At 34.7% G+C, this 13,320-nt stretch overlaps 1 protein-coding gene across 1 annotated transcript; it reads left to right on the top strand.

Moving 5' to 3' along the window:
• Positions 1-425: 425 nt before the first annotated feature.
• LOC142343115 (uncharacterized) lies at positions 426-1,403 on the top strand. Its single transcript, XM_075394803.1, has one exon. It carries the CDS (start codon positions 426-428, stop codon positions 1,401-1,403), a length of 978 nt encoding a protein of 325 aa, XP_075250918.1.
• Positions 1,404-13,320: the final 11,917 nt, after the last annotated feature.

A 13,320-nucleotide genomic window follows, 5' to 3' on the forward strand; every position in this document is an offset into this window, starting at 1 on the left:
AACAAGTTGCTTACGTTTGGACTATGTGCATTAAATAATTTTTTGTTGTTTCTCTTAAATGTTTTTAACCATTGCAGAGCATATTTCGATCTTTTATTATCATTATTTCGAGATATTTTGAGTACTCCTTTTTTCGGGGGGGGGGGGGGTGTATACGTTATATGAATTCTAAGAAGATGACCTATAGTGAAGACCCTATCAAGTTCAATTCTCTCCAATCAAGTTCTTTATAATTTTTTTTAAATACCAAAATTATCAATTGAAGACTGCCATGTTCAAACGGGGTTAAAGGGTAACAGTTGCCAGAACTGGACGGGGTTTGTGAATTCCTCTTTTCATCTGGAACGACTGGGACTCCAAAAGCTGTCAAAATCACCCACAAAATGTTGATCCACTCCTGTGAACGGAATTCTATCACTGGAACAATGGGTTACTCAGAATCATGTCGATTCTTGCTCGTCAATGTTTTTGCACACGTTGGGGGTCAGATTTTCGACTTTCTGATTCCGCTGTTTAATGGCGTGAACATTGTCATGGGCAGAAACCCTGGATATGTTGGCCAGCTAGATTTGATCGAAAAATACAAAATAACCCATATTAACCCGGCGCCAAATAATCTTAACTTTTGGGCAAAGTACGATCACCTCGAAAATCATGATTTATCGTCGTTAAAGTATATTTTAATTGGATCCGCGTGCCCAAACTTTGACTTGATTGAAATATTTGTTCAAAAAGCAGGTTTGAAATCTTCAGTTAAACTTCGGAACACATACGGTGCAACAGAAACGGCCAGTTGCACTTTTTGTCAGAACGAGTTTATAGAATCGGACATTCGGTCGATCGGCTTGGCGGCTCCTGGTGTTAGTTTCAAGGTCATTGACCCGGAAGATGAGTTAAAAGTCATAACTGAACCCGAAATTGAGGGCGAGCTTGCTATAAAATTGCATAACGAACAGCCTTTATACTTCAACGACCCAGAAAAAAGCGGCAAAGCTTTAACATCGGATGGGTTTTATAAAACGGGCGACCTGGTGAAACTTGACGGAAGATTTCAAGTCTTTCTTAGTGGAAGGATCAGCGAGTTCATCAAGTACTGCGGGTACGCAGTTTCGCCCGCATTGCTCGAGCAAGTTGTGATGGAAAGCAACTTGGTTGTTGACTGCGCTGTAGTGGGAAAACCCGATGACCTTGACTATGAGATACCCGTTGCTTGCGTTGTGCTTTCTGACCTGGGAAGGAATTTGGGAAAAGTGGAAATTCAACAGCAAATTCTTGATCACGTGGCCAGTCAGGTCCAAGAGTGTAGAAAGATCAGAGGAGTCGAAGTTGTTGATGAGATTCCGAGAAATCCGAATGAGAAAATCATGCGACGAGTGCTAGTCGAACAGATCTGTCAAAATTAACTTGAAAAGGAGGTCGTGTTTTTTGCACATTAATCGGATCTTTTCCGTTTGCGTCCCCTCCCCCAGCTTAGTGGGTGCGTATTACCCCCAACCCCCCCCCCCCCGACGCATGTGCCATGTTTTTACATAATGATTTACTATGTAACAGCGTGCTCTTTAACTGTGGAGGGGGGGGGCACAACGTACTGTGTGTGTGTGTGTGTGTGGGGGGGGGGGGCAAACGGAAAAGATCCCATTCATTAATGTAATATGTGTGTCTCCCCCCTCCTTTTATTCCCTATTAATTTTACACTCTATCCTTTCGCCCGCATTAGTTTCACCCCATATCATTTCACCCCGTAACATTTCACCCACCCAATAGTTTCACCCCATATTATTTCACTGCCATTAGTTTCACCCCCTTTATCTTTTAACCCCAATTTTAGTTCATTATATTGACAATTAACGTTCAAAATGAGCAAATTAAATTTTTTTTCAAAGCAAGCAAATATTAAATTAATGAAATCATGGTTCACAGGCGATCATTGTCATTATCATCAGTTCAGTTCGAATCAACAATGCTAATCGCCAGTCTTGCTATTTTCTATGAAAACTGAGCCATTTTTCCTGTTCTAGCTCCCAAAATTACACAAAATTTATCAAAATTAGGGACACGAAGAATTTAGGGTTGATATATGGTAGAAAAGTTTGCGGGGTTAAATGTATGGGGAGAAAAAAAAACGGGAAACTCTAAAAATACTGACTAATTATGGGATCAGTCGTCTAAAAAATTTGCAAAATATAGCCTATAGCCGACAGTTTTAACATGTTTGGTCGACAAATTGGACCAAGAACTTCGTTACATTTTTTAAAGATATGGAAAGCCTCGATTTTTTTTTCTTTTTGCAAAACTTAGCATACTAAGGAAGGACAGTTTATAGCATAATATTGTTGAGATAAGTTTTAATGATATACTTTATATTTCAATTTTATCACTGTTTAATTTTTTTACCTTGCAAACTTGAATTAACAATTAACTTGGTAACCGTGTTAGATGGTTACCACAGAAAAACCCTAGACTGTTTAGTCCTGTCAAGAAGCTTCAAAATTAGATTAATGGGGGAAATAATCACTTTCGTTAGATAATTGGTGAGAAACGCTTGGGTTAAAAAGTGAAGTAGACTTATCTAATTCAGTAGTAGCATTCTATATTACTGATTTATGGCTTTTGAAAAAAAATGTTTTTTAAATTTACGTAAACTTTATCGTATGCTATGCAGAATAGTTTTATTCATTTTTGGTGAATTACTCTTCATAATCAAATTTGATGTAAATATGATATAAATAAATGTGATACAAAGATAATCTTGATATAAATACTTCATAAATAAACCTAATTATGATCAAACTTAACTGTTCAATTCATATTCTTGCAAAACTTTTTTTTTGAGTTCGTTTGAAGTCAGTTAGGTTTATGATGAATTTTTTCACGGAAAACGTAATAACGGATTAAATGTGTTTAGTTATTTCTGGCTTAGTAAAGGCAAAGTTAAGGTAATGTTAAGGTAATTATTTAAGGTAATTTTAAGGCAAGTTACTGTAAAACTGAAGGTTATTTTTTAAGTTGTGAGGCCTTAGCTTTTCAGGTAAAGTTCAGGTAAAGTTAGGGTTAGTTAAAGTGAGTTAAGGAAAGGCTTCCGATTTTATACGACATTGAACTGCAGCCAATTGACTGCATATTTTACAAACAAATGTAAACACTATCAGAGTCACTTCCAGATAAATGATCTATACAGAAAACTAAGACTTAGCACACAATAAAAAGCTTTCTAAATGAAAATTGAATTATGAAAAAAAAATAGTTTCAAAAGAAGTTATTAATTTCAAAAGACGAAAGAATCACAATTTACAGCACTTACACTAATCCGTCAATGTTGTCCACGAAGGGTTTTTAGAGCCATTTCGTGGATACGACTGACGATACAAAACGACCTACACTGACAGAATATTTTCATTATATTCAACAGAGCATGAAAACAGAGCATAGTCAACAGAGCCATTTTTCTTTTTTATTCTAAAGTGCTTCATACAAAATTTTTGGCAAAATTGTGCCAATAACCAACCCTTGTGAACTCTACTTAAGTTGGCAAATGCGTTTTGGAATTTTATGAGAGCTATAAAACAAGCTAAGAGCAGAAATCAAAATTAGATTGGTGATAATCAAATTGAAAGAAATCAAAACTAAGCATTGATTGTAAATACTTAACGTATTTGTTTTTATAACTCTAATGTAAAGCAGTTTTTCAAAATTATGATTGGATCACTTTTTATTTATCTTTTGCACTTTGAAATCCAATTATAGACCAAGATTAAGGAGACCAGGGACTTCCCGACTTAGAACCTCCAAAAACTATTGACTCAAATTTATGATAAAAATACGGTAAATGCGGAGGGGAGGATCTATCCTTTATCTGACTATTTTGCTAGGCGGTCTATGAAAAGATAGAAACCTCGATCAAAATCCAAATCTTGCTGAAGACCATGGAAGCTTAGATCCAAGCACTATCCAATATTTGGTCTGAAAACAATATAAATAGGGAGATTAAATTGATAAATATATATTTTAAAAATATCCAAAACAGCCAAAAAAAATTACGAATGAAGGCTTCAAAAACTTTCAAAAATGTCTGGAACTTTTTGAGAGAAAAATACTGAGATCTCTTGGTTTCGTTAAGAAAAAGTTTAGCAAGTTATCTTAAAAAAGTAAAGAGAGAAGGCAAAGAAAAGGTAGGAAAGTAACAAGAAAAAATTATAAAATCTTCTAAGATGTCGATAAAGCCGGAAAAGATCAAATCCTATGCAGAATAATTTTACACATTTTTGCTGATTTACACATCATAAATAAATTGATATAAATTTAATGTAAATAAAAATGGTTTATTTGATAAGTAGGTTCAAATATTATCCAAAACAGCCAAAAAAACTTCATATAAAAACTTCGAAAAATTTCCAAAAAGGTCTGGAATTATCTTACAGAAAAGTGCTGAAAGCGCTGGATTTAGTTTTAAAAAGTATAGAACGTTATCTCATAACAGAAGAGAGAATGCAACAAAGCTTAAAAAAACTGCTCAATTCTTTTAAGATAAAGAATATAAAGCTTTTCCATAAAGCCAGAAAAGAGCAAAATTTTACCGAAAAAGATCAATAACAGAAAGTATTGGCACTTTCCATAGAAGATTGTGAAAAAAGAAGTAAATTTGCCATAAAAAATATATCATCCGCAATAGTTGGAAAGCCAAACATACACCATGAAACAAGCCTTAACCATCGTATATCAATAAATAAAATAGGTTCATACTTACTTTCGTCAGATGCAGTTTCTCATCTTGATGGTTTACAACTCGTGCCTTAAAATGACACTAGCAAGTCAAAAAAATCTTTGATCGTTTAATCGCTAAAGGGGTTAAAATAGATCACATAGTCAAAGACAACGGAAAAGCTACTACTTTGTTGTGCAAAAAATGTACAAACAAAACCGCACACGCCTTATGCTCGTTGAATAGTTGAGTTGTTTTAATCGTTTAGCGGAAATTAGCGAGAGACTATTCAAATATTTTTCCGATCTGTTTTAGACACAATAAAGGACATGAGCTTGGCGACTCTGAAGTACTTATAAAAATGGAGTTATTTCCATATGAATATTTTTCGGAACGAAGCCGCAACTTCCCATCATGATTCATTTATCATCTACTTCAGATGCATTTGCACAAAATAAACCGCCAGACAACTGTGTAATCCTTTCTCTAAACATCCAAGTCATCTTGTCTTTGTCATCATCCTCAGAATAAGTAATTGCAAAGAAACAAACTTTGCTTCCTGGCTTCTTAAAACCGAAGGGACACACACTGATGTCTATAGGGAAATCAAAAACTGTTTAAAAGCAAAATAAACACTTACGATCTTCCGTAACATATAGAACATATATAATTACCAAATATAACATTTGGTACCCCTACAGTGGTAACATAGAAGTTGAAAGACTCTCCAGGGAAGCAAGTTGTTCGTAACTGAAATGAAAATATACCTTACATCCCAAAAAATTGTTTATTCGAGAAATTTCAAGAAAAATTCAAAAATTATTTTCCTTTAAGGTTCTCTTTGTCCAGTTTAATGCAGACACACAACATATACAGCAAAAAGAAACCGTCTTAAATATTTTCAACTATACAATCAGGTCTAGGCGGACCGTCTAGACAGTTATATACAGACTCGACAGTATGTTCAACCCGAGATGCGTCTTCGTATGCAAGCCCCTAACGTCTACAGAGTCGTCATACCACACACGGAATTTTCTGCTTCCCGAAAAATGAGCATCTAAAAACATACATAAGCAAAAGATAAGATACACAAAAATCTGATCTTGTAGCAATATCAAGCAAAACACAATTTAGCAAAACGCAATAAACAAGATAAAATTTATTCCTCAACAAAAACTTAAAATTATATTTCTCTGCAATGGGGCAACGAACTCTCTTAGATCCTTAGCCCCCATCCACTAATATAAATACCTTCAAAAATTGAATGGAATTATCTGAACCAGCACACTTAGAGAATAATTCCTTCTCTTTCTACTTAAGCCTAACAAATTATTTCCCGAAAGAATTGTAAAAAAGAAAAAAACGATCTATCACCGGCAATCTATCGATATTCACGAGATTTAAATTTTAATTTCACCATTGCTCTACTGATTGGCGCAGGAAAACCCCAAACTCTGTTAATTTAATAAGAACTGACTCGGTAATTTTTTTAACGCTGAGGAAGTCGTGGTGAGATACGAACGCACTGATAAAATTCATTTCTTTCAGCCCCTTTGCTAAACTCTCTGCTTCTCTGTCTTTGAAAATCTTTTGATTCTTTTTCTCTATCTCCCTCTGTCACTCTCTTTTAATTTATAAAGTTCTCATTTTTCCTCTGATAAATAGAATGCAATTTTTCTTCTCTTAGCTCTTATCTATCTATCTATCGCAAAAATTTTTTCTCATTTCTACTTTCTCACAAATCAAAAATTTTACTCTTAAGAGTTGCAACACAGCCTTCTACAAGTCATTGCTCTACGTTGCCGCTCTTCTTTCAAAATACCTGGAAAACTTGCAACGATGAGCACAGCCTGTAAAAATCTCTTACTTCACATCAAAAGAAAAAGCCTCTACACATCAATTTCAGTTCATCACTTACAGTAGCATACTCATCCAAACCAGTCGCAAATACTGATAACGATTCTTTCTCTTTAGAATATCACAAATACGCAAACGTCTGCACAACAACAACAACGACAAAAAAGAACCGCATCGACATATCAAAAAACTTTAGACAAGACAAATCAAAATACAGAAGATTTTGTTAAATAGATCATATATTGTAACCAAATTAGAATTGGGAGTCCATTTTCTATATCTCAATTTTCCATAGCGAAGCAGATGCGCTTTTCTACTTCCTTGTTTTCCAAAATCAGCCAAACCCAGAGTTCAGTGAACCGCTAAAAAAAGATGTCGTTTTTATGTTAAGTGTGGACGGTATTCCAACCTGATACAACTTCAATAACAGTATTCCACAAAACTCAAAATAAAATTTCTCTACAATGGGCAACAAACTGTTTTAGTTCCTTAACCCCTCTCATCTTATTATAATTACCTTCAAAAGGAAAATTTTGAATAGAACAATCTGAACCAGCACACACACGAGGGGAATAGTTCTTTCCCTCTCAGCCTAAGCCTAACAATATACTTCTTTGCCAAAAGAATTATTAAAAAATAACAAAAGGAAAAAAAACCGTTTTATTCTTGTCAACCTAGTGATATTCAGGATAGATAAAATTTAATTTCGCAATTGGTCTACTAATTGATGCACGAAAAACCCCCAACTCTTTTAATTGATAAGAACTGTTTCGGTAACATTTTTCCAGCGTTAAGGAAGTCGTGGTGAGATACGATTGCAATCAAAAATTTTTATCCAAGACAAGTCAGATTTGAGAACATTTTGTAAATTAGATTGTATAGTGTATTCAGATTGCTGTTGGAAGTCGGTTTTCTAAAATTCAAATCTCCACAACGATGCAGAAACGCATTTCTACTTCCCCTTTTTTTTCAAAATTCTGTGAACCTCTAAATACAGATGTCGTTTATATGTGAAAAAATGCACGATATTCCAGCCTCATACAACTTTCAATGTTATAAAGATTCTCTAAAGTTTAATAACCGGCAACTCAAGTGAGCTATCTAATCCATGCACTTTCGTTTGTTTGAAATGAATTTGAACCTTACAACCCTAAGATTTATTCATTAAGGAGGTTTCAAGAAAAATGGAAAAAAAATTTTTAAACAGTTCTCCCCTCAAAAAAGAACTGAAGAAATCAAAGGTTACAAAACCGAAAATAGTCTAGTTTAATGCAGACAAACAATATTTACCGCTGAACAACTGACTAAAGAAGTATTTGCAACTATATAATCACTTCTAGACGTCTGTTCTAGACAGTAACATGCAGATTCGACAGTATAATCAACAGGAGCCAGGTCTTGGAATGCAAACTCCTAAGGAACCCAGAGTCTTCATACCACAAACTGAATTTTCTTCTTCACGGTCAATGACTGTTTAAAAACACACATGAGCAAAAAGCAAGATACAAAAAAAATCTGTTTCTGTCGCAAAATCTAGCGATCTCTAGAACGCAAAAGAATGACTTACGCAATCTAGAAAAAGCCAAAAATTGACTAAATCTACTCTTCCACAAAAAACTCAAAATTAATTTTTTCTACATCGGGCAACGAACTTCCTGAGCTCCTTAACCCTTCTCCCCCTAAAATAATTACTTTCAAGGGAAAAGATAACCAGATTCATATGAACCAACACAAAATCTTAGCGAATAACTCTTTCACTTTCTACCTAAGCCCAGCAATATTTTCCTCTATAGTTATAAAAAGGAAAAAACGGTCCATCAAGAGCAACATAGTGATATTCAAAATAACTTAAATCAATTTTCACAATTGGTCTACTGATGGGTGCACGCATATTCCCCAACTCATAAGTGAAAAAGATCTGACTCCGTAACCTTTTTCCAACATTAAGGAAGTCGTGGTTAGATACAAACCCACTGATACAATTCATTTCTATCAGTTTTTTTTGCTATCTACTTCTTTGTCTTTAAAAATCTTTTATTTTCTTTCTCTCACTCTCTTCTAACTTCTCCTTTTTCCTCTGATCAATAAGATGTAATTTTTCTCTGATTCTTCTATCTATCTCTAAATCGCAATTTTTTTCTCACTTCTACTCTCTCAAAAATCAAAAATTTCACTCTAAACGGTTGCCACACAGCCTTCTACGTATCCGTATCAATTCCCTACTTTGCTGCTATTCTTTCCAAACACCTGGAAAACTCGCAACGAAGCGTTCTGCCTCTAAGCATTTCTTTCCTCACCTCAAAAGAGAAAAACATGCACACATCAATTTCAATTCATCACTTACAATAGGCCACTCATCCAAACAAACCTGTTTCTCAGTTACAGTTACTGATAAAGAACTTTACCTTTTCAGACAAAACACAAGTATGCAATTGTTTATAGAAAAACGATTATAAAAGAATCGCAGAAACTTTTCGATATATCACAAAATTTAAGAAAAGACAAATCGAAATTCAGAAAATTTTGTAAATTAGATCATATATTGTAACCAGATTAGAGTTGGGAGTTCGTATTTTTTATATCATTTCCATAACGATACAGATGCGCTTTTCTACTTCAATGTTTTCCAAAATCAGGGAACCCCAGAGTTCTCTGAACCGCTAAACAAAGATGTCGTTTTTATGTCAAATGTGGACGGTATTCCAGCCAGATACAACTTCAATGATGTTTCTCCACAAAACTCAAAATTAAGTTTCTCTACAATGGGTAAAGAAAAGTCTTAGTTCCTTAACACTCTCCCATTAATATAATTACCTTCAAAGGGAAAATTGTGAAAAGAATCATATGAACCAGCACACACACGAAGGGAATAGTTCTTTCTCTTTCAACCTCAACCTAACTATATACTTCCTTCCCTAGGCAATTATAAAATACGAAAAAAAACGGGTTCATAACTGGCAAATTAGTGATATTCAGGATAGATAAAATTTAACTTCGCAATTGGTCTACTGATTGATGCAGGAAAAAACCCTCAACTCTTTTAATTACTAAGAACTGTTTTGGTAACTTTTTTCCAGCGTTAAGGAATTTGCGGTGAGATACGAATGCACTGACATAAATCTTTGCTTTCAGCTTTTTTCGCTAAGCTCTCTGCTTCTCTGTCTTTAAAAATATTCTGATTCTCTTTCTCGATCTCCCTCTAGCACTCTGTTCTAACTCTGCTCTAAACTTCACAGTTTTCCTCCGATCAATAAGATGTAATTTTCCTCTATTTCTCTTATCTCTCTATCGCAAAAAATGCCCTTTTCTGTTTTCTCAAAAATCAAAAAGCCTCTACACGTGAGTTTCAGTTCACCACTTGCAGTAGGACACTCATCTCAACATGTTTCTCGGTTTCTCTTCAGATATAACACAATTATGCAAAACTCTCAACCACGACAACAACTAAAAAAAGCGCAGAAACTTTTCGATATATCACAAATTTTAAGGCAAGACAAATCAGATTTTAAAAGATTCTGTAAATTAGATTGTATATTGTAACCAGATTAGTGTTGGGAATCGGTTTTCTAGATCTCAAATTTTCATAGCTAAGCAGACGCGCTTTGCTAGTTCCTCAATTGTTTTCAAAATCAGGCAGCCCCAATATTCTCTGAACTCCTAAGTACAGATGTTGGTTACATTTTGTTAAATGTGGACGATATTCCAGCCTCATACGACTCTCCAAATTTTCAAGACTCTCTAAAATTGAATGAACAAAAACATTCAGATCTCATTTACCAACACAATGCCAACCTGCCAGAGTTTCCCTTTGCATCCATTCAATTAAAAAAATAATATTTGAATCCTATTTTAGTGATTCCATCTAGTGACCACTATAAAACGAAATACTTTAACACTTCTCGAGATAATTGACAGAAAAAGCAATAACAATTGCAATTCCTAAACTCTCAACCAACAAGTGCCCCAGCGCGTCCTCCAGTCACAGAAGCACTAGTGTGTTCAGCCAACGGAAACGAAAAACAATCCACATAAAAAAAGCATTTAGGCTCTTTAAAAAACCTCAAGCACCAGAAACAGAAGAAAAACCCAGCTTTGTCGTTACTCTTTCCCAATCCACAGATAGACGTGCTAATGGACACTTTAGCAAACTTCAGCCTAGCAACCTCATCAAGAATTTAATGCAACAATTTAGCTCTTTATACAGGTTTCGAAATATACAATCCAAATTTACCACAAGCTTCTTAAACACTAGCTCCACCAAAAGCACCACATACACAATTAGTAATTTACTTAAACTCTTTTAACTTCTCTAACACTCCAAACAAAGTTTGCTAACACAACAAAATTGCAAAGCTCAGATTCGCAACAACCAATACATACTACCTCAAAAACCGAACCGATTAGGTTGTTTAGTCTCGTGTCAAAGAGAGTTAGCAGACTCCGATTTTTTGAGCAATCAACTATTTTCATCAATGCTCAAGTAATAACAAACTCTTTAGTCCTTCTCAGGGACCTATCACACATCTAGAAAGCATTCTCTTTTCAGCTCTCTGGAACCACTTCTCTAATTTAGTACTTTTCTACCTTGTTAAAAGGATCCTCATCTTTTATTGTTTTCAAGGTACACCTTCAACAGTTAATCTTAGCTTTTACACAGCAATACCCAATCCAGATCATCAAACTAATCAATGTTTGCAAAAACCCTACTCATCTTAATCTATTTTTAAACCCTGAACTAAAACCGAGCACGAGAGCTCCTTGACAATCGGAAATAACTACTTCTGTATAATCACAGTAGAACCTGGAAACCTCGTAAGACAGCAGCTGCAATTTTTTTTGTGAAATCGGATCCCCATCATTGAGGTCAAGAAACACAATAAACATTTGACCACTATACTAAAAACGTAGCCGGCTACTTTATATTCTACAATCCCCACTCGCGATTTTCAAACAAATGCCCACTATACATCTAATAATCCTCAGTAACATTTTTCCACTTACAGCTTTAATAAAAACAAACAATCACAATTGACGAGCGAAACATTTCTGCTCCAAGATTGGAAGTACAAGATCTTTTGCTGACATGTTTTGATTGCTCTGCAAAAACTTGAAATATTAGAAATGAATTCGGTGAAAGTAGAATTAATCCGCCGATTTCCAGATGTTATTCTCTTAATTGACTATTTTTTCACAGAATATGTATATATATATATATATATATATATATATATATATCCAGATACGCACTCTTGGCATAAATGAACGTCCCAGCGAAAAAAAAATTCACACAAAGTAGCGCTTAAACGACGTTTTTGCTCTCTAGGCACAAAAATTGGTATACTAATAATATGGAAACAAGTTTCATCACCAAAAACGACGCTCGACAAGAGATTGCTAGACTTGGACTAGTAAACAGAAATCATAATAAACCAAAGCTAATCTTCTCCATAAAGCACAATGACACTCTAATTATGAAACTCGACAAGATATATTCCAAGTTAACCACTGAAACCTGTTCGCGTTCCAACACGGAACACTAGTCAGTACTCCCTGAAACCAAAAAAGGAATCGAAACGCTACGGAAAATCCGCGAGGAAATGGTCAAGGAAATAACCCTGAAAATGAATATCATGTCTTCAATGCACTGCGATGGTCACTCAATTTAACAAATATCATATTAACTTTAGCAGAAAATTGTTAATATAAAGACAACAGAAAACATTTATTATAAAATCATCCACTTAAAGATTGATATTGAATCAAAGTATTGCCTCAACCATTCTATTAAAACCACTATCATTTGAAAACACAGCAACAGCTGTAGAGTTTTTGACGTAGCTCTACCACAAACTCGTATGATTATTTTTCAATACAGTCTTTTATTGAAACAATAAAGAACACTGAAATAATACTAACACTGGTCATCAACACAATGCGCACATGTTCTTTAGTTGTTTCCTACTCTACCTCATTGACGATTCGGCTGTGTCACGATTCGACGTTATTGTGAAAATTGTAATTCAATCTCATGAAGATGTTGACCTGGCTACAGGCAAACTCTCTAAATTGCTGAGTGATACGCATCTCAATAATTTAAATAGACCCACTCCAATATCTCCAAACACAAAACCACACATCCAAAATGGTTTTGCTAAAGCACAGGACTCAAAAAGGTACTGTAAATCAGAAAACTACAAACTTTTCCAAAAGCAAGATTGGTCGGGCGAAATAAGTTCAAATTAAAAAAATTGACGCCAAAACTGAAAATCTATTTGTGGAGTGTTTTTAAAATTGCATTACATTAGTCTCAAAATATACAAAAGTTTGTGGCTTCCATTAACACAATTTCCCACTAGTCAGATACATTATCACTCTTTAAATAATCAATTTTTTCAGTGCAATCCAGTCTTTTCTCCATAAGTAAAAGAAGATCAGTGCTTCGAACGCATTCAAATATACTAAAATAAAGTTCAATCTGTTGAACGAGTTATTCGTAAAACTTTACCCTTAGGTTAAAGCGGCATGTAAAGCTAAAAACCTAGATCAGCGAATTGAACTTGATGCTGAGTAAATGAAATCTACCGCTCAACGCCCTAGATTAATTGAGACGTCACTTCACACAAATTACTTTTACCGGCCAAAAATAGGCATTTTTACCCATAGGAGCCGGATCAACTCAATTTACACAAAAAAATTAGTTACTGGATGACCAAGAATTCATTAGGACTGCATGCAACCCTAGACTGCATGCATAATTAACTCGT

Source organism: Convolutriloba macropyga, chromosome 7 (assembly GCF_964194025.1).
Source record: "Convolutriloba macropyga chromosome 7, txConMacr16.3, whole genome shotgun sequence".
Lineage (NCBI taxonomy): Eukaryota > Metazoa > Xenacoelomorpha > Acoela > Convolutidae > Convolutriloba > Convolutriloba macropyga.

Coding starts and splice junctions, on each gene's coding strand:
- LOC142343115 (XM_075394803.1), top strand. CDS start 426: ATGGGTTACTCAGAATCATGTCGATTCTTGCTCGTCAATGTTTTTGCA.